We start from the raw sequence: 25,052 nt of genomic DNA on the forward strand, positions 1-25,052 counted from the left end.
TAATTGTAAAAAAAATTCTTCAGTTGTTTTTTATGTGAACTTTTATTTTGTCCTAATTTCAGGGTTTGTCAAAATTTCTCTCTCGTTCTCTCTTAAATTTACGATGCCACGACATTCCTCTTGTGATCCATTAGATGCTGAAATCAGTAGAGTTCTTTTTCTGTATGCTGATTGAACCACATATTTTGGTTCTATATTTTGGTTTTATGTGCAGATAGCAATGCTTCCACCTCTCTGTAGCAGGATGTGGTCCTCTTGCCAAGCTGGTGATTAATTTCTTCCTGTGAATATTTTCTCCTGAATTTCTAATGAAAAGATGCAAGCGAACAGATGAGGGAGGCCTTAAAGTATTTCCACAAAAGAAAATTATCTCCTACTCTCCTTTTCTGCTTAATGAATTCACCACCACAGATGTAGGTTTTCCTAGTTCTGGATCTTTGTGGTAACAATTGTGTTATTTTAAGTGATTAACTATTTTGGGAAGTTGCTAGATTTACAAGCTGGTAGATCGTACAAACATCTCTAACATTTAGAACTGGAGGGAAAATTAGAGATTTTTTTTTTTTTTTTTAAACAGTTAGTGGGACATTGAACATGTCCTTTCTAAAAACTAAAAAATTGTTTATGAAGTTTCTGACTTGTTTAGCATAGGAAGTAATCTCTCAGGGAGGAACCGTACATTAGACCCATCTCATGGCCTATAGAAATTTGCTAGAAGATTAGCTCTGCCTTAGTCTCTGGCTCCCTGATTTAACAATTCCATACTGGTATGTGCTTCTTGGTGCTCTGATGACTGGGTATCCTTCTTGCCCACTGTTTGTACACAACTACCATATCTGAAAATGTAGTGGTGGGTATAAAGTCTGTTCATGAATTAAGTGATATGACATGTGAAGAATAAATAAAATGTTCCAGGGTTTCCAGAGAGCTGTTTCTGGTTGGGAGATCGGAGTGGCTGGCATTGGTTTTGGGTTTTGAGAGATACCATGGTTACCTGGGACACCCATGGACACAAGAGATTTTGGGTCACCATGGATTCCTGCCTTCCGTTTAGTGAGGAGAGTAGACTAACTGCTTGGAATCAAGTGAATTGGTAGTGTTTTCAATTAACCTCTTTCTCATAAAAACCACAGTGGGCCATGGCACAAAAATCTAATTAACTGGGGGGCCTACTACTTAATCAAGATTTTCTTTTTATGATAGTTTAGAGAAGTCAGAGGAGACATCAAATTTATGTGCAAAGACTGTTAGAGCAGATTCAGGTTTAATATGTTTTCAGCAGTGATCTCTTAATATTCCATAATACCTTATTAAAATTTTGAATTTATCCTTATATAGAAATTCATAGGTGCTTAATCAAGTCCTGAGGCAATGGGGTGTGTGTGTTCACTTGCAGGAACTTCGGTGAATTTGTTCTTACATCTAGAAGTTGAAAGAGGCAGACGTTTTTAGTCAGGTGATAAGAAGCTTACAGTAGGATTAAAAATATTTTGTAGTGCAGCATTTCTCGTGGACTTCGTCCTTCTTCACACCTTCTCTTTTGAACTACAAACTGTAGATTAGAATGAGGTAAAGCTTTTAAGGCAAACCCCCACCCCCCGCCCTCATCAGTTTAGATCAGTTAATTATGGTGCAATAGTTTGGTCTGTTTTAAGGTTAGTTAGGGTGATATTTGGTGAATGACAGTTGAAAAACATCTAGTTAATATTTTTCTTCATAGTGGTTAAATTATAACTAGTAACTACAGGCAGAGTTAGATTAATTTTCATGTTTCTGTGATCTTTTCCTTGACCCAGCTTCTCTGTCTAGGTAATCCAAATGTTGCTCTGGTCTGGAGGGCCACCTCTCTGCCCCGACCTCAACCTGATTTTTCTTCACCAGGTTGGCATTTAATTATTTCATTGGATCTAAGATGCCGCTGACATTGTATATACCACTGAGGAAGCAGAAAAACACAATGGAGAATTTTACAGGTGACTTTGCCTAAGGGAAGGGAAAAATAAAACTGTCATGCAGGAAGACACAGTAAGGAAATGTGGGTATTTCAATCTTGGTGGTACTAGGTAGGGAGGGGAAAAAAACTTCTCTTGAGATTCTCTGCCCTGGGAACTTTTAAAAATAGCTCTATCACATTATGAATTTATGTCCCATAAAATACCTGTTTTAAATTTACAATTCATTGGAGTTTATTATATTTATAGAATTGTACAACCATCATTACAATCTAATTTAAAAAAATTGATCACCCGAAAAAGAAACCCTCTGCCCCTTTACAGTCGTTCTCCTTTCCCACTCCTACTCCTAGGCAACCACTAATCTAATTTCTGCTTCTAGATTTGTCTCTATAGACATTTCATAAAAATAGGATTATTCAATATGTGTTCTTTTGTGTCTGGCTTTTGAGGTTTATCCATGTTGTGGCATGTGTCAGTATTTCATTCTTTTTTAGGGCTGAATAATACTCAACTGTGTGGATATACCACATTTTGTTTATCCATTCATAAGTTGATAGACAATCAGGTTTTTTCCAGTTTTTGACTGTTGTGAATAATGCTGCTATAAACAACTGTGCACAGTTCTTTGTGTGGACACATGTTTGTAATTCTCTGGCATATATACCTAGGAGTGAAACTGATGGGCTGTATGGGAATCCTGCGTTTAACTTTTCGGCACTCTCAGAATCTCAATCACAAGCTAGTTTGTGGTCTGAATATTAGGTACCAGTGTGGCCCAAACAACTTCAAGCAGGTAATTTAATTTTAAGTGCATCAGCTTGGTTTTGCCTTCAGGTAACTGGCAGAAGCAAATGTGGATCCTTTCCCTAAGAATTTAACTTTGATCTAGGGCAGTCAAAGTTGCTCTTGATTTTAAGATACATCCGGGTTTTGGGGATACTACGTGATGAAAAATCTGTGTTATAGAGTCAATGGAATACAGTGAATGGAAATAAATTTCACTAAAAAGCCCAGAGTGAGCAGTGTCCCAAGCATCTCTTCCCTGTATTGTATTGCTTTTCTGTGTATTTTCTTTTGTACTGTTAGGTCTTCTTTAATGGTCCGCTATTGTATTGGAACCTTCCACAATAAGTAGTTCTTTATATAAGCTTATGGGGGGGAGGGAGCGTGTATGCACACTTCAAGTTAAGGTATGTATATTCTATGAATGCTTCCTTTCACTCTGAGGAGGAGTGACAGGATTTCCTAGCTCAAAGGAAAGCTTCTTAGTGACCCTTTGGTCCAATTGTCTCATTTGACCAAGGAGGCCCAGGGGAGGTGGAAGACTTGGTGGTGTTGGTGGCAAAATGAATGGAAAATGACCCGTAAACCCTTATGGACAGGGCCTTTGTCATTGCGGTTCCCTTTTCTGCAGGCTCAGGAGCCTCTCTGACCATCACTCAACCCCAGGTAGCAACACCCAAGTTGTGCCTGCAAGTCAGAGAAGCCCTGCTCCCAGTACTGACTTCCTTACCTCCTCCAAGAGTGGCCTTCCGGGCATGACTACTACTCTGTCCGGCACTACCTTAACAGTTGTAATGGGAAATAGGTCCAATCCTTGCCTATTTCATCACTCACTTGGATATTTCACAAATGCCTTAATTAAAAAAAAAAAAAAATTAATTATTTATTTTGGCTGCACTGGGTTTTAGTTGTGGCATGCGGGATCTTTGTTGCGGGATGCATGCGGGATCTAGTTCCCCGACCAGGGATGGAATCCAGGCCCCTGCATTGGGAGCTTGGAGTCTTACCCACTGGACCACCAGGGAAGTCCCCACCCCCAAATGCCTTAATTTCTGTGTTTCAAAGTGAACTCTTGGTAGCCGCCTCCCTCATCCCTCCGGAACCTTTTCCTCTCCCAGTCTTCTCCATCTTTGTAAATGTCTCCACCCACTTGCTCAAGCCAGATGCCTGGTGGACATCTTTGATTCCTTCCCTTTTCTTTAACTTCCCTACTGCCAAGTCTGATGATTTCTACCTCCAACATTTATTTCCCATCTGTTTACTTCTCTCTCTCTCCTCTCTATTACATTAGCTCGAGGTACTCTCAGGTTTTGCCTGGATTACTTTAAGAGCCCCCAATGTGTTTTCGTGCTTCCTTTGTTCTCTATTCTTCCACCCTCCCAACTGCATCCTACTCGTTCTCCACACAACAGCCAAAGTTATCTTATTTTAAAATTTTAATATGAAAAATTTCAAACATATATAAAAAGTAAAGAGGATAGTAAACTGAGCTCTTGTATACCCACCACTTACCTTCAACAGCTGTTAATGCAAGGCTGATCTTTTTTCATCTATAATCCACCCCAAGGTTATTTGGAATCATATCCTAGACAATATACTTTATTTCTACCTCTAAATATTTCAGTATGTGCTTCCTGAAAACAAAGACGTGCTCTTATACGTAATTACCGTTCAGATAACAAGGTCAGGAAATTGCATTGAAACAGAACTATTATCTAATCTATAAGCCTTTTATGGCATCACTGTATCTGTATTTTAGTATGCATATAAAAGATAGGTCTCTTTTTAAAAACATCACAAGGCTGTTGTCACACCTAAAAAAATTAACAACATTCATCAAATATCCTGTCAGTGTTCAAATTTCCCAGTTGCCTCATAATTTATTAACAGCAGGTTTGTTTGATTCAGGACAGAGTGATCCTTTTAGAAATTCAGTTGGATGATGTCACTGTCTTGCTTAGAATCTGTGCATGAGTTTGCATGTCTCTGGGGATGAAGACTCCAATCTACCTCAGCCCGCAAGGCTTGAGGTCAAGGTCAGGTCTCCACATACTGCTTCCACTCACCCTCATTCTCTGCCCTCAGCCAGAAGCCTCTTCCAGGGTTTTGACTGAGCTAGACCTTTGCTGCCCTAGCTTTGTGCATCTGGCCTCTCTGACCAGAGCACCTTCCTTCCATTCCTCCCAGAGCTTCTTCCTGGTCATCCTCAGCTCTCAGGTGCTATGTCCTCCCACTTTGCTTAATGACTCCACCTGAATACGTAACTCCTTCCTCATTCCTCTGTCTTGGCATCTTGTTTGTTCCTCTCACACCATTTCTCATTTTGTAGTTATTTTTTACTTGTTTTTTGACTGCCTGTTCCTTCGGACTCTTGAAGTTCCAGGAGGAAGGGACTGTTCTCTTCTGCTCATCGTGGTGCACCCTGTACCCAAGCACGATGCTTGGCATATAGTAGATGCTCAATATGAATTTGTCGAATTAATAAATTTGTTGAATTAATGTACTAATTGGAAACGATAGATGAATATTCAAAGTAAACTGCAAGGATTTGCAGTGCATTAAAAAAAAATCCAGCCATCATTTACTGAGAACTTAGCAAGTATAGAGCAACAATGATATTGCTGTGATTGTTCAAAGGGAGAGTGAGTTAAAGGATCTTTTGGGATGTGTTTTTTTTTTTCTTCTTTTTAATGATGACAGCTGGTTGTGTTAATCAACCCGTACATACATAATTAGGTTATGTCCAATTGTTTGGGCGTACTAAGCACTATGCAGATTGTCAGTGACTCCTTTGCCGTTACTTGACTCTGGGCTGACTCACTTTCCATCTGAAGTTTATGTAAATGAGCTGTCATACTTTTAGGGGATGTAGTGAGCTTCACTACCTTTTGTTAACTTTTTACCATTTTTTATCTGCCTTGTTTTCTGATATGTTTATCCATCCGGATAAAAATAGCAACCTGAAATGAGTAATAAAACACCACAAAAGCAGATACTTGGGAGCTTTGCCTTTTGAAATGTGTCAAACTTCTCCATTGCCTATGTTTTGAAAATTAATCAGTATCTCTGGTTCTCCCTCTCTCCCCTTCTTCCTACCTTTCCCCTTTGTGTCATCATGCTTGTAGAACAGTGTAGCTAGAACTCCTCAGAGACGAAGTGATGTTTGCATTAGGTACATTATTTATAAATAATGTATAGTTCAGTATCATGTATCATACACATTTAATAGTCTGAAGACTTAGCTACTAACAAATTTAAAGGACTCTGAAATTGCTTAACACTGAAGAAGTATTTGGGGATTTATACGTGATTTTTATTTTTGTGTAATTTCTGTGTTATTTATTTTATGTTTATTGTCCAGAGTGAAAGTATTCAAGCCAGCAAGGAGTATTTTTTTTATTACCTGTGAGCAGAATGATCTCAAAATGTGTTAAAGCTCCATGTAGCTCTGATAAAGTAGCAGGTTTAAAGGTATAGGCATAGTTTTGGTCTCCCCTGTAGGCAATGCAATTATAAGCTTTTAATTTCTATTTATTTTATCAGCAAAGAAAGGTTTCTGTGAGGGCACCTTGACTTTGCTTTTATGCAACTTCAAAGCCAGCAACATAGTCTTTTCAAATCACTCTGGTTCCATGGTCACATCACCTTGTGCCTTTTGTGTCAAATATCCTGCTGCTTCCCTCTTATAAGGATACTTGTGATTGCATTTAGGGCCCAAACCAAATAATCTAGGATAATCTTCCCATTTTAAGATTATTAACTTAATTACACTTGCAAGCCTCTTTTCTCATATAAGGTAACATTCATAGGTTCCAGGGGTTGAGACTTGGATGTCTTTGGGGCCATTAGTCAGCCTAACCACAGGTAAAAATAACATGCATGGTGGATATATATGCAGTTTTAATTTCCTTCTTTGTTTGCAGTTCTCTGTAAGGACTTTATTATTTTAAAATCAGGAAATATCAGAGTACATTACCTGATACTTTTATAATCAGATTAAATTGTGAGCCACATCATAGAAACAGTCCAGTTCTAATATGTGTAAGAGCCCTTAATGCAAGACAAGAAAGTTGTTAAGTCACTGACCATCTCTAAGCCTACTTTATTTTTTTGAGTTTTATCAAAATCAATTCAAATATTCTTTATCTAATATTAATTTTAAATTGCAGTTTCCATCTACATTGGAATGACTTTATATGTATATTTCATTCACTTCACTAATTTAACTTTTGTGCATTTAACCCATTTGACTGAAAACTTCACAGAACTTGACTTTCCCTTATTTAGTGTTTTTAAAAAGTCAGTAAGAGATAAAATCCAATTCTAACTTGGGAGCATCAGACTGCTCTTACATTTTCCTTAAAACAAAAGAGGTAAAAAAAAAAAACAAAAAAAACAAAAAAAAAACAAAAGAGGTAATTCATTTTATTCCTCATTCAACCCTCTTTGATAGTGGTGAATCCCTGGATTAGGTGAAAAATCATTAAAAGGCCCTGTGGATTTTATAAATCCAGGCTATTTGTATTTTTCTTGCTTGCTTCCCTAGGATAATCAAACAGTGATGGATTAGAATTAGGCTGCAGCAGAGATTGGGAAAAAAAAAAAAAAATCTCCCAGCATCCCTTCCTGCAGGAGCATAAGCTTCGGCAGTGAGTGTAGCTGCCACTTTAACTGACATGTCTTAAAATTCTGCCCTGGGAAACTCTGGGATGCTGTCAGCTGCCGGGCAACTTCTTTTCTTAAGCTCAGTAATTGAGAGTCTCACCGGAGACCAAGAAATAAAACAGAAATTGAGGATTTTTTTGCCTTTTAAATTGAGGATTGTCTCTTCTTTTCATTGGCTTTTAAAAAATCTGGTAGAAGAGAGGGCATCTTCACAGTGGGGCTATATTAATTCCTTCAAAGTTACAGCTGCTCTAAACCTGTGAGTATGTTGCATTTATTTAGCTGTTCCTAGGGGTATGATTGCAGCGTTCTCTTTGGACCTGTGAGGATTTAATTTAAGGAAAGCTATGCTGATTAAAAAAATTGGAGTGAAATTTCACTGGAGACCTGCAGTTTTTGTTAATTGACATTGTCTTCATTAAAGCCTTCATGTCAAGCCTGCCAGGGCTACCCCCACCCCCCCCCCATGTCTTTTTTCCTTAAGTTCCTGAGAGTGAGTGCTGAAATTGGAGAAAATAGTGAATCTTGCTGAGAAGGATTCAGTCTTCCCGGGACGCTATGGCTGGTTTACTGCTGCTGCAAGGTGTACATGGGGCTGCAGAACAATGGAAGGATGATGACGGCTCACTTTGTATTCGCTGTGTTTGTCTTATGTCCTTTGTTGGCGTCATTATGGCGTTTTGTTCTGTTAAGGTGATTAAAACCTTAAAAATGAAGTACGGCGGCGTGCTGGCAGAATAGCGTCAGTAGTCATAGACTTCAGCGCTGTCTGTGCTGTGTCGGGTTCAGCCAGTCTCTTTGTAGCAGATCACAGTAAATGGGAGTTACCCAAGAGTGACCTTTGCATGACCACCCTTTTCTAATTGTGCGTTTGAGTCGGTGCCATTTTTTTTTTCTGGTGACGCAGACCCTTTAGTCTAAACATCTGTCCTTAGTCATTGTGTCCCCTTTGGAATACACTGGAGGCTAGAACTGCATCCTTGCTGAATTTTTATTGAATCAATTTTGAACCTTTTGTAAAGAGAGAGGTTAAATTTTGGTTCCCTTGATAACCCCCATATGTTCTTGACTGGTCTTTGTTACATGAAAGTCTTATTATTTTAGTGATCTGATTCAGATCATTTGGTTACTGATCTCATTCCTTTATCTTAAAATCACATTAGCTAAAGCGATTTCTAAAAGTTAAGTTCAGAGGTCAGTAATCAAAATACTTTTAAATACCAACTGTTAACAGTCGTCTTTGTAGATGCAGAATATATTATATGAGTTTTTTCGGGTGCTAGTATTTTGATTGATTTCCTGCAGCATAAAAAATAAATCAAGGATTTTAAAAAAGAAACTCTCTACCACCCAGAGATCAAACATCTGCTGTTTTTATTTTTAAACATTTCGTCATTCCTAAATGCAGCAACTTTGAATTCAATGAGGAAAGAGTCCTAAAAATAGGAAATTCTTCCTTACCTAGACTGATAAAGAACTTATATTCATTCATTCCTTTCATTCATTCATTAACAAACGTTTACATTTGTCACAAAGCTCTTGCCAGGCTTTGGGGACATGATGCTGAACAAGATATTGTATCTGCCCTCGTGGAGCAGATACTATCAGCAGGTGAGGAGAACATTCAGAAAGTACCTAATTATTTCATTATATGTGTTGTAATTTTTCAACTGTAAAAGTATTGGTACTTTGCAGCCAAATATTTATATTAAAGACATACAAATACTTGCAAGTAATTCTGCCCCAGATCTTCTGGAGCCACAGATCCTTGGTATGCTTGACCTGGAAAGAGATTTTGAAAATAATTGAATTAGTTCAACAAGCATGTGATAGGCACTATATTAAGTGCTGGTTTTTAGATCAGTAAATAAGGAATAAGCCCTGCTTTGGAGGAGGTCACAGTCTAGTCTATTGAGAGAGGGAGGGAAATTGGTTATGTTAGTATATTCTAGTATGTTACTGATTCATTAATTCAATACATATTTACTGAGTGTGTGCTGTAATGTTGGGCACTGTCATAGGCACTGTGCTGGGCACTGGGGGTGGGGTGGAGAGTAAGACAGAGATGCCCTGCCCTCTGGAAGCTCTTAGGGGCCGTGGCAGAGAAATGATAGGATGCCATAAGAATACACATGAGGGGAAAGGGGCCTCAGTACCATTTACTGATCATCTGCAGTGGGCCAGCCATTAATTGGTACTCTCTGTGTGCATTAATCTTCCCTTCAATCCTATAAACTAGTTACTATCTCTGCCGTAACAAGCAAGTAAATGGAGATGCAGAGAGGTTAAGTAATTTGCTGAAGGTCACACAGGAAGTGAGTGGAGGAATTAGAACTTGATCCCAGATGTGACTTGACTTCACATCTCTGCCCCTTCCAGTGGTCCCCAGACCTGGCTGCTTATTAGAGTTAGCTGAGCTCTGGAGGGAGAACTGTGTTTATTACAGGCGTCCCTGAGGACTATGGGCAGTGAGGTTTAGGGACCATTCTTAGACTACCCCCTCAATTTACCGATGGGGGAGAGCGAAGATAGAGATCATACAGTAGTTAAAATGGGTCCAGTAGCTAGATTTCCTAGTCGCCATTCATTCCATTGCAGCATCTGGAAAGATACATACTAAGAAATCAAAACCAGAATCAAGAGCAAACAACAGACCCAAACCAACCAACCACATTAACAAAACAAAACAAAATAAAACAAAAACAAGATAGTAGCAACAAGAACCTGAACCTGTAAAGTGTTTGTCTGGTCTTGGCTCTGAAGAAGAACCCCTGGTAGCCCAGACAGCCCCGATTCAGAGGGCTCCCTGTGCTGCCAGATGGTTACTACTTGAGAGTGAACTAGTTAAGGACTTTTTTTTTTTTTTTTAAAGAAAACAAAGCAGATATCTTGGCTTATTAATATTCATTCAGGCACTTCAGTTTATTGGGGGGTACAGACAAGAAACTGTTATTGGGATGTAATGGGATAAACTCTGTAGTATGGAGAAGGTCAGGGTTCTGTGGGAACAAAGATGAGGGATGACCAACCTACACCTGGGTGATGGCAGGAGTTCAGAGAGATGCTGACCTTGGAGGGCTTTCTGGAGGAGGAGATGTCTGACTTGAGGCTGATATTGCTAGATACTAGTGGCAATCAGGTGTAGCAGCAGGGTTTATTAGGGCAAAGACCCTGAGATATGAGAGACCATTGTAAGAGAGGAAAACTTTCTCCTCTGTCCTCTTAGGTTCATGCTTGGGGCCCTGCAAATTAAATGGATAAAAGACAGATTAGCAAGGAAAGAGAAAAACAAGTTTAATTGCATACGTACATATGAAAGTTCACAATGAAATGTGCCTCAAGGAGGTGGTTAGAATTTGGGGCTTATTTACCATCTAAACAAAGAATGATGAAGTGTGGAGAAGAGGCTAAATAAAAGAGTTTGGGGGGCTTCTGGATGAGGGTAAGTTGTGGGAAGATGATTAGAAAATGTATGTTAAAGAAGAATTGTTTAGTAAGTTTTTTATGCAGCTAAGAGTCCTCTCAGATGATAAGAGTTATCTTTGGACTAGTTTTCTTCCTGGTGTGGGAGAGGGAGACATCTTTACAAAAGGAAATTGATACCCTGATTTTATTTTATTTTATTTTTTAAAATTTATTTATTTATTTATTTATTTTTGGCTGTGTTGGTTCTTCGTTTCTGTGCAAGGGCTCTCTCTAGTTGCGGCAAGCGGGGGCCACTCTTCATCGCGGTGTGCGGGCCTCTCACTGTCGTGGCCTCTCTTGTTGCGGAGCACAGGCTCCAGACGCGCAGGCTCAGTAGTTGTGGCTCACGGGCCTAGTTGCTCTGCAGCATGTGGGATCTTCCCAGACCAGGGCTCGAACCCGTGTCCCCTGCATTGGCAGGCAGATTCTCAACCACTGTGCCACCAGGGAAGCCCGATACCCTGATTTTAGATAGAAAGGAGGAGAGCAGAGAGCTAATTGCCTTCACCTCAAAATAATCTTTATGTGAAAATGATATATTTGGGGGTGACATACTCTGATCCCCTTCACCATGGTCTCTTCAGGGTTTGCCAAGAAGCTTGAGAGGCCTGCAGTTCTGGTGAGGATAGTCTGGTTAGAGAAAGACAGGTAACAAGGGTACCTTGCCAAGAAACTGTGGCAAGGGCCATGATGAGCCACTGAAGTGTCACCAAAGTATGAGTGGTGAAGTCATCTCGCTCCTGGCTCTAAGACTCTGGCCAGTTATTTATAATTTAGGGCTTAAATAGGCTTTGATGGCTTAGGTAGAGAATTTAACGTATTTGTGTGCAAATACATATGAATGTACATAGAGATATATGCATGTGTATATATATATACACACACACAACACATGCATAGAGATATATATTGGTATAGATATATATCAATCATTGTTTTTATGGAAAATATGTTTTGATTTCCAACCCAGTACATCATAAACAAATTTATAAGATTATAACCCACTTGTGACTTTGTATAGTTTTTAATCTCCCATTTTTTGCATCAAATCTCTCATTTGGTTAGCAGAAGTCTCTGAGGCCTGTCATGAGATAAGGCATTCTGAGGCTCTGTGTGGTTTCCTGAACAAAGCAGTGAGGGAGGTTTAGCAGCTTTTTGCTGTGTCATCATTTTCATATCTCAGTGGAGAAGAAATGGATTAGATTCTTTTTAAAATGTCTTCTGCGTCAGGTCCGTCAGGTCCGGTACCCACGGAAAGTCTGTCTTTGTATCTTAAATAACAACCGTGTTAATTGATCTCCCCTTTTACAGAGAAGGAAAACGAGGTGGGAAAATGTTAAATCAGTTGCCCAAAGTCATTCAGAGTGCTGACTGTGACTCCATGGTGCTAAAAGTTGGCCGATCTGTGCTCCTACAGGCTGTTGTATTGCGTCTCTTAGCCATGGGCTGATTGGGGGAATGTAGGCAGCCCCCTCCCTTTTTTTAATAAAGTCACAGTGCCCTCTGCATATGAAAAATGCTTATAGGTTTTTTGACCTCATGCTCAGAGATCTTCCTATCGTTTTGACTTGCTTTCTACTTTTCAACACAAAATTTACACTTACGTCTTTGGCTCATTTTAGAAAGGGCAGGACTGCATCTATGGGCAGGTTATATGAACATGAGTTTGACATGAATTTCATGCATAGCTTGTTTTTCTTCTGATAGTTCATCGGTTCACAGGTGTGGAAAGTTTTTTTTTTAATTTATTTATTTTATTTATTTTTGGCTGCGTTGGGTCTTTGTTGCTGCGCGAGGCTTTCTCTAGTTGCCGCAAGCAGGGGCTACTCTTTGGTGAGGTGCGTGGGCTTCTCATGGCAGTGGCTTCTCTTGTTGTGGAGCATGGGCTCTAGGCACGCGGGCTCAGTAGTTGTGGTGCACAGGCTTTGTTGCTCCGTGGCATGTGGGATCTTCCCGGACCAGGGCTCGAACCTGTGTCCCTTGCATTGGCAGGCGGATTCTTAACCACTGCGCCACCAGGGAAGACCCGTTGTGGAATGTCTTTAGTGACCATTCAAGTGGTATGAATGGATTTCTTTGGTGATTGTTTTAGATTAGTGGGTTATAGAATATCTTATTTCAGGTCATTACAGGTGACTATTTTAGAAACCAGGGAAGTGTGGGACCCAGACTTGACTTTCTTTTGTGGTTTGGGGCCATAGTCATTATCTTCTTAGCTTAGTGGGTGGGGCAGAATTTGAGCCTTGCCATGAGCTAGCAAACTGGGCCTTAATATACAGCATTATGTGCCATCACCCCTCTTCAATATTAGCTTTTTTTAAAGGCAATATCATCCCTGTATAACAAAACCATTTTATGTGCCCACTTGGTACCACAGGCTGAATATATACAGTACACCACTATGAAAACAGCCACACATTGAAGAGCTAAAGAAAATTAAACTTTGGCGCTTAATTACCTGAGTATTTGTATGTTTCCCCTTCTGTTTTGCTTGTGTCATCTAGTAGATGTTTGTGGGGGAAGCCGTAATATTTACTGTCAGCTGCTTGCTTGTGAATGAGGACTCCATGATATTCATGGGTACTTTCCGTGATCTACATAGGTGACATAAAATACCAAGTATTGATACTGTGTTTGGCACAAGGGTGCTAATATATATAGAATAAATACAAATGTCATTCATTCAACCAGAACTTATTGAGCTTCTCTGGGCTAAGAGAGTCCTTGTCCTTAAAAAGCTTGTAAGCTACTCACAGCAACTGAAAAGTAGACCATTCATCATACTATGATGGGTTTTAAATTCTGGCCATGGAACCCAGAGGAGAGACACATTATCTAGCCTGGAAAACTTTTGGGTAGCCTTGATTTTTCTTTCCCTCATGGATCATGAGACAAATGAAAGGAAAGCTTGTTTTCAACATTGCTTTCTAGAAATTTCCTTTTTTGCTAATCTTTGTTTTAGGTGGTGTTTTAAAAGAAATGATAAACAGTTACCCCCATTCAGTGTTATGCTGAAAACCTCCATTTGCTCTGCATCCTGAAAAGGCTCTGCATCCCTCCTTTGAGGGACTAAGGAAAGTGGCAGAGTGCCACTAAGTGGCCTCTGGCTGTGACTGCGGGAAACTTGAACTGCTGAGTAGCAGGAGTGCAGTGGTCTGTCTAATGGGAAGTTCTTGGCCCCAATCACTTAACTCTTCTAACAACATCAGCCCTACGTTTATGTCGCGTTCCAGTTTAAAAAGTGATTTTACAAAATGGAATGCATTGCTTCCGCAGAGCAACCCTGTGAGGTAGACAGGACAAATATATCGTTAGCCCTCTTCTGGCTTTTGTGTGTGTGCTGCTTCCCCCCCCCCCCTTTTTTTTTTTTTTTTAAATAAATTTATTTATTTATTTATGGCTGCGTTGGGTCTTCGTTGCTGTGCACAGGCTTTCTTTAGTTGTGGTGAATGGGGGCTACTCTTCGCTGCAGTGCGTGGGCTTCTCACTGCGGTGGCTTCTCTTGCTGTGGAGCACAGGCTCTAGGCACACGGGCTACAGTGGTTGTGGCACACAGGCTCAGTAGTTGTGGCACATGCGCTTAGTTGCTCCGCGGCATGTGGGATCTTCCCGGACCAGGGCTCGAACCCGTGTCCCCTGCATTGGCAGGCGGATTCTTAACCACTGTGCCACCAGGGAAGTCCCCCATTTTTGTTTTTGTTTTTATCGTTGTAAAATACATGTAACATACACTTTAACCGTCATAACCACCACTGCAGTAGTATTAATAAATACAGTCATAATGTGGTGCAACAATCACCACCATTCACCTCCGTAACTCTTTTCATGTTGTAAAACGTAAACTCTACACACGTTAAACAGTAGCCTCCCTGCTTCCTACTCACCCCACCCCCAGCCCCTGGCAGAGGTGAGAGATTGGTCCGTAGTCACACTGCTTGCACAGCTAGGGTAGAATCCAGCATTCTGCCTGTGTTGCAGCATGCTTTCTCCTAATTCGCACTATAGTACGGAACTGAAGAAGGATAATTAAAAGATGAGGTAGAAGTTTTCCACTAGGAATAAGAGAACCTTCCATTAGGGAAGGGATTTTATTTTAAATTAAAAAAAATCAGTAAAAAAAAACCCCCAGCAGGGGCTTCCCTGGTGGCGCAGTGGTTGAGAGTCCGCCTGCCAATGCAGGGGACACGGGTTCGAGCCCTGGTCTGGGAGGATCCCACATGCCGCGGAGCGGCTGGGCCCGTGAGCCACAATTGCTGAGCCTGCGCGTCTGGAGCCTGTGCTCTGCAACAAGAGAGGCCGCGACAGTGAGAGGTCTGCGCACCGCGATGAAGAGTGGGCCCCGCTTGCCACAACTAGAGAAAGCCCTCGCACAGAAACGAAGACCCAACACAGCCATAAATAAATAAATAAATAAAAATTAAAAAAAAAAAAAAAACCCCAGCAAAATGAAACAGGTGCTGTGTATGTCTCTTGCCAACTAACATTCTATTGTTGCTTGTTTTAAATAATGTGGAGTACAGTTTGCTTTGCCTAAGGAAAGAAGCTGAAAAGATACAGGCTCTGATTTTAGTTTCCAACTCTGTCAGTGATTTGCTGTGGCTCTGGGCAAGAAAAACAGCATCTATTGGGGTACTTTCTTTTTTCTAAAGAGACAGTAAGTCCCACCCTCCATTTTCTTAGTGAGTAGGGTCTGGGCATGCTTTATCTTTTATCCAAAAATGAACTTTTATTCTTTTCACCTGTCCTCACTTTGCCCTTGCACTCTCATCTCCCTTGAGGATGGGAAAAAAACCATTAAGTTGTCAATTAAACATGACATCATCTGTTCAAAATTCAGACAGCCTCTTTCGGAGGGACTCAGATTTTCTTGGGGGAGTAGGAGAGGTAAATGCCCAGGCAAGTAAAAATTTAAACTCTGCATCGGGCTGACATCTCCCTTCTCAAAGGTTCCCCCTTCCTCTCCTCCTTCCCAGATGGCCTCTGGGGGCAGGAGGAAGTGACACAGGGATGGAGCCCTGGTCTGGGTGTTGCTCTCTGGTTGACCTCTCATCGGCTATTTTTAAATTTATTTTTATTTATATTTATTTTTGGCTGTGCTGGGTCTTCGTTTCTGTGCGAGGGCTTTCTCTAGTTGTGGCAAGTGGGGGTCACTCTTCATCGCGGTGCGCAGACCTCTCACTGTCGCGGCCTCTCTTGTTGCGGAGCACAGGCTCCAGACGCGCAGGCTCAGCAGCTGTGGCTCAGGGGCCCAGTTGCTCCGCGGCATGTGGGATCTTCCCAGACCAGGGCTCGAACCCGTGTCCCCTGCATTGGCAGGCAGACTCTCAACCACTGCGCCACCAGGGAAGCCCTCTCATCGGCTCTTTTTGCAGTGACCTCTGTTCTTGCTGCCTCTGCTCCTGAAGCACACCTGTGATGGCTGGACCTGTTGCTGTGCCCATGACCCCAAGGGCTTGGCCTTCTCCACTGGTGTTGGCTGGTCCACAGGTGCCGGAGGCCTAGTGGCCACTCCTATTTAATCCCTGTTCTCTGCCCTTTGCTACAGGAGCTGTCTTTTAAAAAACATCTTATTTTGCAGTAACTCTATACTTAGAGTAAAGGTATGAGAATAATACAGAGAACTTCTCTATACCCTGAATCCCTTTTTAGCATTTTGCCACATTTGTGTATTATTCTCTGTCTGTATACTCACTGTTATGTATTTTTCTGAATCATTTGGGAGTAGGATACAGCTCCAGAGAAGCTGATCTAGAAGGATGAATTGGAACCTTCCAAGTGAACAAGGGAGGGAAGTGTCTGGAAATAGCTCTCGTATTCTTTCTTTTTCTCTGCTTTCCTCTAACTCTTCTTTCTTCCAAGTTAAGTTTCTCCACCTCCTTGAGCTCTTCCTTTTATGGAAAAGCACAAAGAATGTAAAAAGCACCCAAGTCCTTCAGATAATATGAAGGTTTATAATTTTGATCGAGGAAGCCTTTTTTAATAAGTCTAAGCATGAGTTTTTTAGGGGTAGTTTATCTAGTTTATAAATTCACTAGTATCTCACCTAATAGAATAATTATATCCTGTGTTGGTGCTTGCCCTTTGGCCTTTTTCAGCTTTTTAGATCTTCCCTCTAAAGGATAGGACTAGTATGGCAAAAAAAAAAATGTTGAAATTTCTTTCCTTTGATTCTTTTTTTAAATTTATTTATTTTAAATTTATTTATTTTTGGCTGCATTGGGTCTTTGTTGCTGCATGTGGGCTTTCTGTAGTTGCGGCAAGCGGGGGCTACTCTTCGTTGTGGTGCGCAGGCTTCTCATTGCAGTGGCATCTTTTGTTGCAGAGCACGGGCTCTAGGCACACGGGCTTCAGTAGTTGTGGCCTGCAGGCTCAGTACTTGTGGCTTGCAGGCTCAGTAGTTGTGGTGCATGGGCTCAGTAGTTGTGGCTCGTGGGCTCTAGAGCGCAGGCTCAGTAGTTGCGGCACGTGGGCTTTGTTGCTCCGCGGCATGTGAGATCTTCCCGGACCAGGGCTCGAACCCGTGTGCCCTGCGTTGGCAGGCAGATTCTTAACCACTGCGCCACCGGGGAAGCCCCTTTCCTTTGATTCTGATAGCATAGGTGGCAGGCGAGGGGGTGAAGTTGACAGTAACATGTATTTGGGGAGTGCCTGGTAATTTCTGGGCTGTTCTGCTCTCCCAGCAGCAGGAGTAGCACCTCCCTTTTTCCTCTGATCGCTGGCCATGAGAATGGCTATTTGAAAACATCATCCATGGGACAGAATTTGGTCTGATGAGCAGTTTTCTTTGGTAAGAAAGACAGGTTGGTCATATGGGCAATAATATGAAGCAGTAGGTTTCCCGGAAGTCTGTCAGTGGCGCCCCTGGAGTCCTGTGTCATAGCTCCAGTGGGCGCCATTCCTACTGTAGGTTTCATAATGGTGCCTCCTGGAGCACATCCACTGGTCTTTCTTCATGCATTTCTCTCGTCCCCTAAAGAGAGATTTTAACTTTGATGAAAAAGCCTCAAAGATATTAAGTGTCTTTTTATTAATTTTTGAAATTTTATTTCATTTTTTTCTTTTTTAAATGGGCTAGCTTGTATTTCATCCTGCAGGAACATAACTCATTGTATCGGATTTACTGGGGGAAATTAAATTTGAATTGATTCTGCTAACTATTATTTGAATGAGAGAAAAAGTATAAAAAATGAATCTGTAAGCTTTTCATCTGAGAATAGTTCTACCTAGTGATTAAAAAGTAGAGTGGTATGAAACTCGATAATAAAAGGCAAGTAACCCAATTAAAAAATGGCCAAAGAACCTGAACAAGCATTTTTCCAAAGAAGACATACAAATGGTTAATATGTAGCTAAGCAGATACTCAGTATCCATCATTAGACAAATGGAAATCAAAACCACAATAAGATACCATCACACCCACGAATATGGACAGTAACACGTATTGTCCGAGATGTGGAGAAACTGAAACTTTCATACATTACTGGTGGGAATGTAAAATCACACAGTCACTTTGGAAGATGGTCTGGCAGCTCTTCAGAATGTCAAACATGGAGTTACCATAGGATTCAGCAATTCCACTCCTAGTTATATACCAAGAGAAATGAAGTATATGTCCACACAAGAACTTGTACATGAATATTAATAGCAGCATTATTCATAATAGCCAAAAAGTGGAAATAACCCATATACCCATCAACTAATGAAATGACAAATGAAGTGTGTTATATCTATGAAATGGATTATTATTTGGCAGCAAAAAGGAATGAAGTATTGATACATGCAACAGCTCAAATAACTCTTGAAAACATTATGCTAAGTGAAAAAAACCAATCATGAAAGACCACATATTATATAATTTCATTAATATAAAACATCCAGAATAGGCAAATCTGTACATACAGGAAGTAAATTAGTGGTTTCTTAGGGCTAGAGGTGGAGGGACATGCGAAGCGATTGCTGGTGGATGGATATAGAGTATCTTTTGGGTGACAAAATGTAAAATTAGATTGTGGTGAAAGTGACATACTATCTATGAATATTAAAAACCATTGACTGTATAATGTAAATGAATGAATTGTATGGTCTGTGAATAATGTATCAATAAAGCTGTTTAAAAACTTACAGAAATTAAAGCAGTAAAATCAGGGCAAAATAAGGACACATTTTCTAGCATACCTATACCTGTAAATGAAATATGATGTACTGTTTTTCTGAACCTCTATAAGCCCAATAACAATATTTTTCTCTAGCTAAAAATACATTTTTTTCCTGACATTTGAGTTTAACGTCTAGGTTATACTCAGAAGTGGAACAGACAAGTCATTTTTTTCAGCTAAAATTTTACTAACTGTGCTTGCTTTGGTGGTACACGTTCTAAAACTAAAGCAATATAAGGAACATCTAGCATGGCGTCTTTGCAAGGGTGCACTTACCTCAGTGCAGTGTTTTATGTATATTTCCTTCCTTTATTGAAGGAAGTAAGAGAAGACCTGAATAAATGTGTATAGATGTGAAAAATATAATATTGTAAAGTTTACAATTCTCTGCAAAATCTCTGAAAATGTAATGAAGTCCCACTCAAAACCTCAGCAGGACTTTTCTTGGAACTTTACAATAATTGATTCTAAAATTTGTAAATAAGAATGAAGTTGCAATAGCAGTCCCAGACACACCCGCCTCCCCAAAGAGCATTTAATAAAGTAGAGGGCTTGCCCATTGTCATATATGATCTAATAAAGCCAAGCTAATGAAAGTTGTGTCAGTGGTGCAGACAGAGGCAAATAAGTGAATGGATCAAAAGAGTGCCTGAAACTGCCCTGTACGTGTATGGAAACCTGCCCTGGGTTAGAAACAACAGTGTCATTCATTACGTCGGAGTGTGATAATTTTAGCGTGAACGCATGTCAAACATTTACTTATCAATGAGGAAACCATCAAGATGGTGAAACTGTTCCAAGAGCATTTGGGGAACTGAAGAAAGAATGTTCGAATAAGATTTGTTATATATAAAACTGGTTAATCTCCTACAAGGCAATAAAACCATAACCGTACCAAATTATTTGCATATGTACCAGACAAAAAAAATCTGCAAGTTAACATATTTTATAGAATATAGACCTTAATCAATAGAAAATAGCAAATCAAACAAGGATATATCCCTTATAGAATGAAATATTCCTTGGGAGGGCCTGTTAGACAACGCTCCAAGATGGCATTGAGTGGGCATGCGATCTTTTTTTTTATCTTATTTCAAAGCTACTGAGTAGCTAGCTGAAGGATGAGTTATTCATTGCTGTTGGGATAATTGCCTATCCATAGGGGAAACAATTAAATTTAGGTCACACTGTACACAAAAGTGGATTCTAGATATACTTGTGTGTTAAATTATTTTCTCCATGTATTTAAGCATTTCTCATAAAAAAGGGGAAAATAGTTCTTGATAAAATACTAGATAGTAGTTTACTATCTAGTAAGTGAGTGAATTAGGTCTATAAAAAAAAACTGAATAAAAAAATCAGTTTGGGGCTTCCCTGGTGGCGCAGTGGTTGAGAATCTGCCTGCCAATGCGGGGGACACGGGTTCGAGCCCTGGTCTGGGAAGATCCCACATGCCGCGGAGCAACTAGGCCCATGAGCCACAGCTACTGAGCCTGCGCGTCTGGAGCCTGTGCTCCGCAACAAGAGAGGCTGCGACAGTGAGAGGCCCGCGCACTGTGATGAAGAGTGGACCCCACTCGCTGCAACTAGAGAAAGCCCTCGCACAGAAACCCAACTCGCACAGAAGACCCAACACAGCCAAAAATAAATAAATAAATATTAAAAAAAGAAAATTAAAAAAAAAATCAGTGTGTAGCATGATGTACTTATTGTGATATTAATATGAATTTTAAAATACTGTAGAATTTCTGGGACTTCATGTACATGTATATAAAAGCATAAAAAACTAAACTTTTGTACCCCAGAAAAATGAAAAAAATCTAGTATTGTTTTATTAATAATTATTAAGTTCTGCTAAATTTAAGTGTTTTCTGCCTGGTAAAGATGCTATAATTGTAGCTTTGAAACATGCAACATTTACCTGACACAACAGACTTGATTTTAGCAGAACTTAATTAATTTAGTGTTTTATATATATGGTATGTCAAATCATTGGGGTAAAGATACAAGCTTTTAAAAATTATCTTGGGAAAAATGGCAAAAGATTAAGGAAAATGCACAGCACTATCTTGTACCATATACTCAAATTATAAATGGATCAACACATTAAATATTAAAAAAGCAGCATGGTAAAATTATGTTATATAATCTTTGTGGAGGGGAGGTTTTCCTAAGTGTGCCCTCAAAATCAGAAATATTAAAGGGAAATGATTAATTTTGATTATATAAAAATTTCAATATTGGGGAGAATTTTAAAATTAAAGATAAGGCAAATGAGAAATGGGGACATTTTTATATACATTTCAGAGAACATATTTTTCTAGCCCTTATAAATGAATCTGTAAGGGAACAGATAGGCAAGAATGGTCCAAAAGGCTAGACAGCCCTTTGAATCTATCTAGTCCTCTTTCCCTGCTTGTAAACTGAGATGTCAGTTCAGTACCCTGGAGTCTGGTTTACCTAAGTGCTTAGGGCTTCCTCCATTCTCCTGGTAAGAAGTTCTTGTGATGGGAAATAACATGCCTTCAAGCTACATTTCCACTTAACCGTGGCATTTTCTTTTCTCCCATCACCCACACCCAACCAGCCTTGTGAAAAGAACCTTGATTTTCCCCTAACCTGATGTATGAAATTTAGGAAACTTGACATGTTCAAGAAAAGATGAATGTTGAATATAAAATATTACCGGGTATTGGGATGTCTGAAGGTAGAATATAATCAAACTCCACTTAATGTACAATAAGGGTATTAACATCTTAGAATTAAAAAAAAAAGAAGCTTTTCTAAAGGGATGGTCAATAACCCTTTCCTCTCTTCTCTATGGCTTGTGGACAGTTAAGGTGAATCGTCAATGGGAGGTTGACGATTCTGTTATATACAGGGCATGGCTTATTCTTAAGCTCTATGGAAGTTTCCTTCTCTGCAGTAGGCTTGCCTCCGCGTGTGTCTGTGAGGTAGATCTAGGTCAAAATGTGGCCTAAGATTCTGCAAACCAGATTGATCTCCAGCTCCTCTGTGTTACCTCGGCATTCTGTGGTATAAATATATAATGGGAAACAAGGCAGTTTTTAAAACATAAGATATTTTACAAAATACTTGCCCTTTCACTCCAGAATTTATTCTTAGGAAATAATCAGGCAAGTGAGTAAAGGGGCTTATTGCAGTATTGTTTGTATTGATAATTGCCAAACATTGGGAGCAACTAGCATGCCTCAAAATGAGGGATAGGTAACAAATTATGTTATCTCTATTCAGTAGACTGCTATGTGGACACTATGATAGAGCAACTCTGTATTTGTTGAGAAGAAAAGATTCAGCATAAATTAAGCATATAATGAAGGAAGCCAGAATATGTTATCCCAAAATATGTATGCCTCTTTGACATAAAAATCATTTTGAGCTGAAGGCAATCAAGAAGCAGTAAACACTGAAAAAGTTCCCTCTTTCTGCCTAAAGGTAGGACATAAATTCTGTTTTTACTGGAGACAGACTCATACAGCTCAGAGAGTCTGCAGACAAATCTTGTTAAATTAACCCTTATTTATTCCAGGTTATTCCTTCACCATTTACCCCTAGGCCTTCACCATTTGTTTTGCCAATTCTTGACAAATGTATTGTTTCTTTGTCAGAAAGGTATAAAAGATTTCTGCTCTGCTCACTTCTTTGGGTCTTCATTCTCCTATGAAGGTTCTCACGTACATGTAACCATTCAATTAAATTTGTGTGCTTTTCTCTTGTCGATCTGTCTTTGTCAGTTTAATTTCCAGACCCAGCTGGGGGCCCTAAGAGGGTTGACGAAAACTTTTTCCTCCCCTACAGTAATATACCATTTCAATTAAGAAAAATATAGACAGATAGATAGATAGATTTACTTGGGAAAAGATTTGGAAGGATATATACAAGCTACAATGTTACCTTTGGGTGGAGAGTTTTGGGGGGTGATTTCATTAATTTCTTTTTTGTGTACTGGAATATAAAGAAAAATAAGTTTATTTTATTGGGGCTGTATTTCAGGAATATTCACCATGTAACTGAGTGGATTCTGCTATTTGATTTTCAAAACTGATAAGAAATGGAAGTGAGATAATATAAATAATTGAAGGACTTGTGTTGTATACTTTAATCTATGTAGACTTTTCCTGTAAGACAAAGATGTAACAACCTCACTGCCTTTTTATTAACAGGCCTTCTCGTGTAGATATGGCAACAAGCAGCCAACACTTCTCATCATTTGATACAAAACAGGCATCCGGACAGCACCGAACATCTAATATGAAAAGGTCAGGAAGGGGGGGGCGGTGCGGGTATTCCTGGGGGACTGGGGAGAGCAGTCCAACCCTTGGGTAAATTGCAGTGTTGATGTTACCATAAGGCTTTGTGTTTTACTAATGGGTAGGGTGGGGAGAGGCCTGGGCAGGTGTAGTGCCCGTTTTACAAATTAGGGAAGGAGTCTCGGAGCTCCTAAGGGATTTAGTGAGTAGGTGACCCTGTTACATAAAAACAGAAACAAAACCAAATTCGACTCTTGGGGTACAACTCCCTCTTGAGCCTTTTTTTTATCTTATAAAATTTTAACCATTTATTTTATTATGAAATAATGTAACCATATTGCCAAGCATCGGGGAAGATGGAGGAAAGAATTATGAGCACTTTAACACGGACTGTTAGAAGTTTGGTATATTTCATTCCAGTCTTTTCTCTAGGCATGTGCTCCTTGATGTAGATGTAGCCATACCTTTTTCATTGAACATTGTATTGTGATTGTTTTTCTAATTGTATTCTTCTTGTAACCTTGGCTTAAAAGTGCATTTAAGAAGCATTTGTCGTAGAAAATTCAGGAAATGTACAAAAGCACAAAGGAGAGGTAAAACATGTATTACCATCACCATAACTGTTTTTTGGGTGTGTATTCTTTCTTTTTCTCTTCATATATAGAGATATTAATTCTTTTTCTAAATTGGGATCATATTAATTTTACTCTTTGGTAACCCACTTTTCAAAGCATAATATATCGTGACATTTTTCCTTTCCACTGAATATGTTTTATAATATCATACTTGATTGCTAAGTACTGTTCCTTTCCGCCCATTTTAGAATTATTTTAGCCAGTTGTCACTTTTTGAATATGTAAGTTGTTCCTTTCTCGGTTATTAAGGCAACTCTGTTAAAGCTTTATTTTATACCATGAAAAAGTGCTTTCCATTTACCCTTACGGGTTTATTAAACTTTAAATTATACAGCACGTCTTCGGCATTTTAGATTTTGCATTTGAAATTTCAGCTACTTTTGAGTATGTTCACAATACTCATGGGCTTGGCAGTTTGTCTTAGGACTCAACCCTCACAATATAAGGAAGGGGTGCAATATTTATAAGGATTGAGGAATGGAGATGAAGTTGAAAATAACTTCTCAGGATCTGAAGGCATTTATTTCCCACATTACTTTTTAATTTCATATGTCTCTGCTCATGGAAATCTGAGCCATCTTCAGAAATATGTATTCCTCCCTCATAGTTGTCCTCTAACTGATCTGATAGTTTCCTAGGTAACCACTGCATCAACATTTATATAATGCTGAGTTTGAAAGCTGGGATAAAATAAATTTAAAAAAATATTACTGAAAGCAGTGATAAATTAAGGGTATAGCATTCAGAGAGAGCTCTGGGCTGTATCGGTAGACTGGGAATTTTCAGCATATGTGTAGTTTTGAAGGCATGAACTGTACGTGCTCTTTCCAAGAGAGAGCAAAACAAATGAGAAGAGAGTGAAGGAAGGAAGCCCCATGAACACAGACATTGAAGGAGCAGCTAATGGAATGATTTCATGCAGAGCTATGGAAGTTTGAAGGACCGATTAAATGAGATGGTAGCTGCAAGATGGGCAAGGGCTTGGGGAGGGGTGAGTTCTGGAATGAGGTCAATAGAGCCAGGTGTTGCAAAGAGGTCTACATGGGTAAAGGTTGGAAAGCATCCTTTGTATTTTGTAGTTAGGTCATCATAGACCTTTAGCTTAGAGGGTTTCAAGGAACC

The 25,052-nt window shown here is 39.7% G+C and overlaps 1 protein-coding gene across 3 annotated transcripts in view; it reads left to right on the forward strand.

Annotated features, from left to right (window-relative positions):
• The window catches only part of TTC39B (tetratricopeptide repeat domain 39B), a 138,530-nt gene that overhangs the window by 45,267 nt on the left and 68,211 nt on the right, over positions 1 to 25,052 (forward strand). For 2 of the 3 annotated variants that reach the window (XM_059924695.1, XM_059924699.1), the window contains exon 3: positions 23,209 to 23,304. In XM_059924695.1, coding sequence (XP_059780678.1) covers positions 23,209 to 23,304 — 96 coding nt within the window. Of the gene's footprint in view, positions 1 to 1,911; positions 1,974 to 23,208; positions 23,305 to 25,052 lie in introns of those variants that run through there. The other variant, XM_059924696.1, reaches the window with a different exon arrangement.

The sequence above is a fragment of the Balaenoptera ricei genome, chromosome 6, assembly GCF_028023285.1.
Source record: "Balaenoptera ricei isolate mBalRic1 chromosome 6, mBalRic1.hap2, whole genome shotgun sequence".
Taxonomy (NCBI): Eukaryota; Metazoa; Chordata; class Mammalia; order Artiodactyla; family Balaenopteridae; genus Balaenoptera; species Balaenoptera ricei.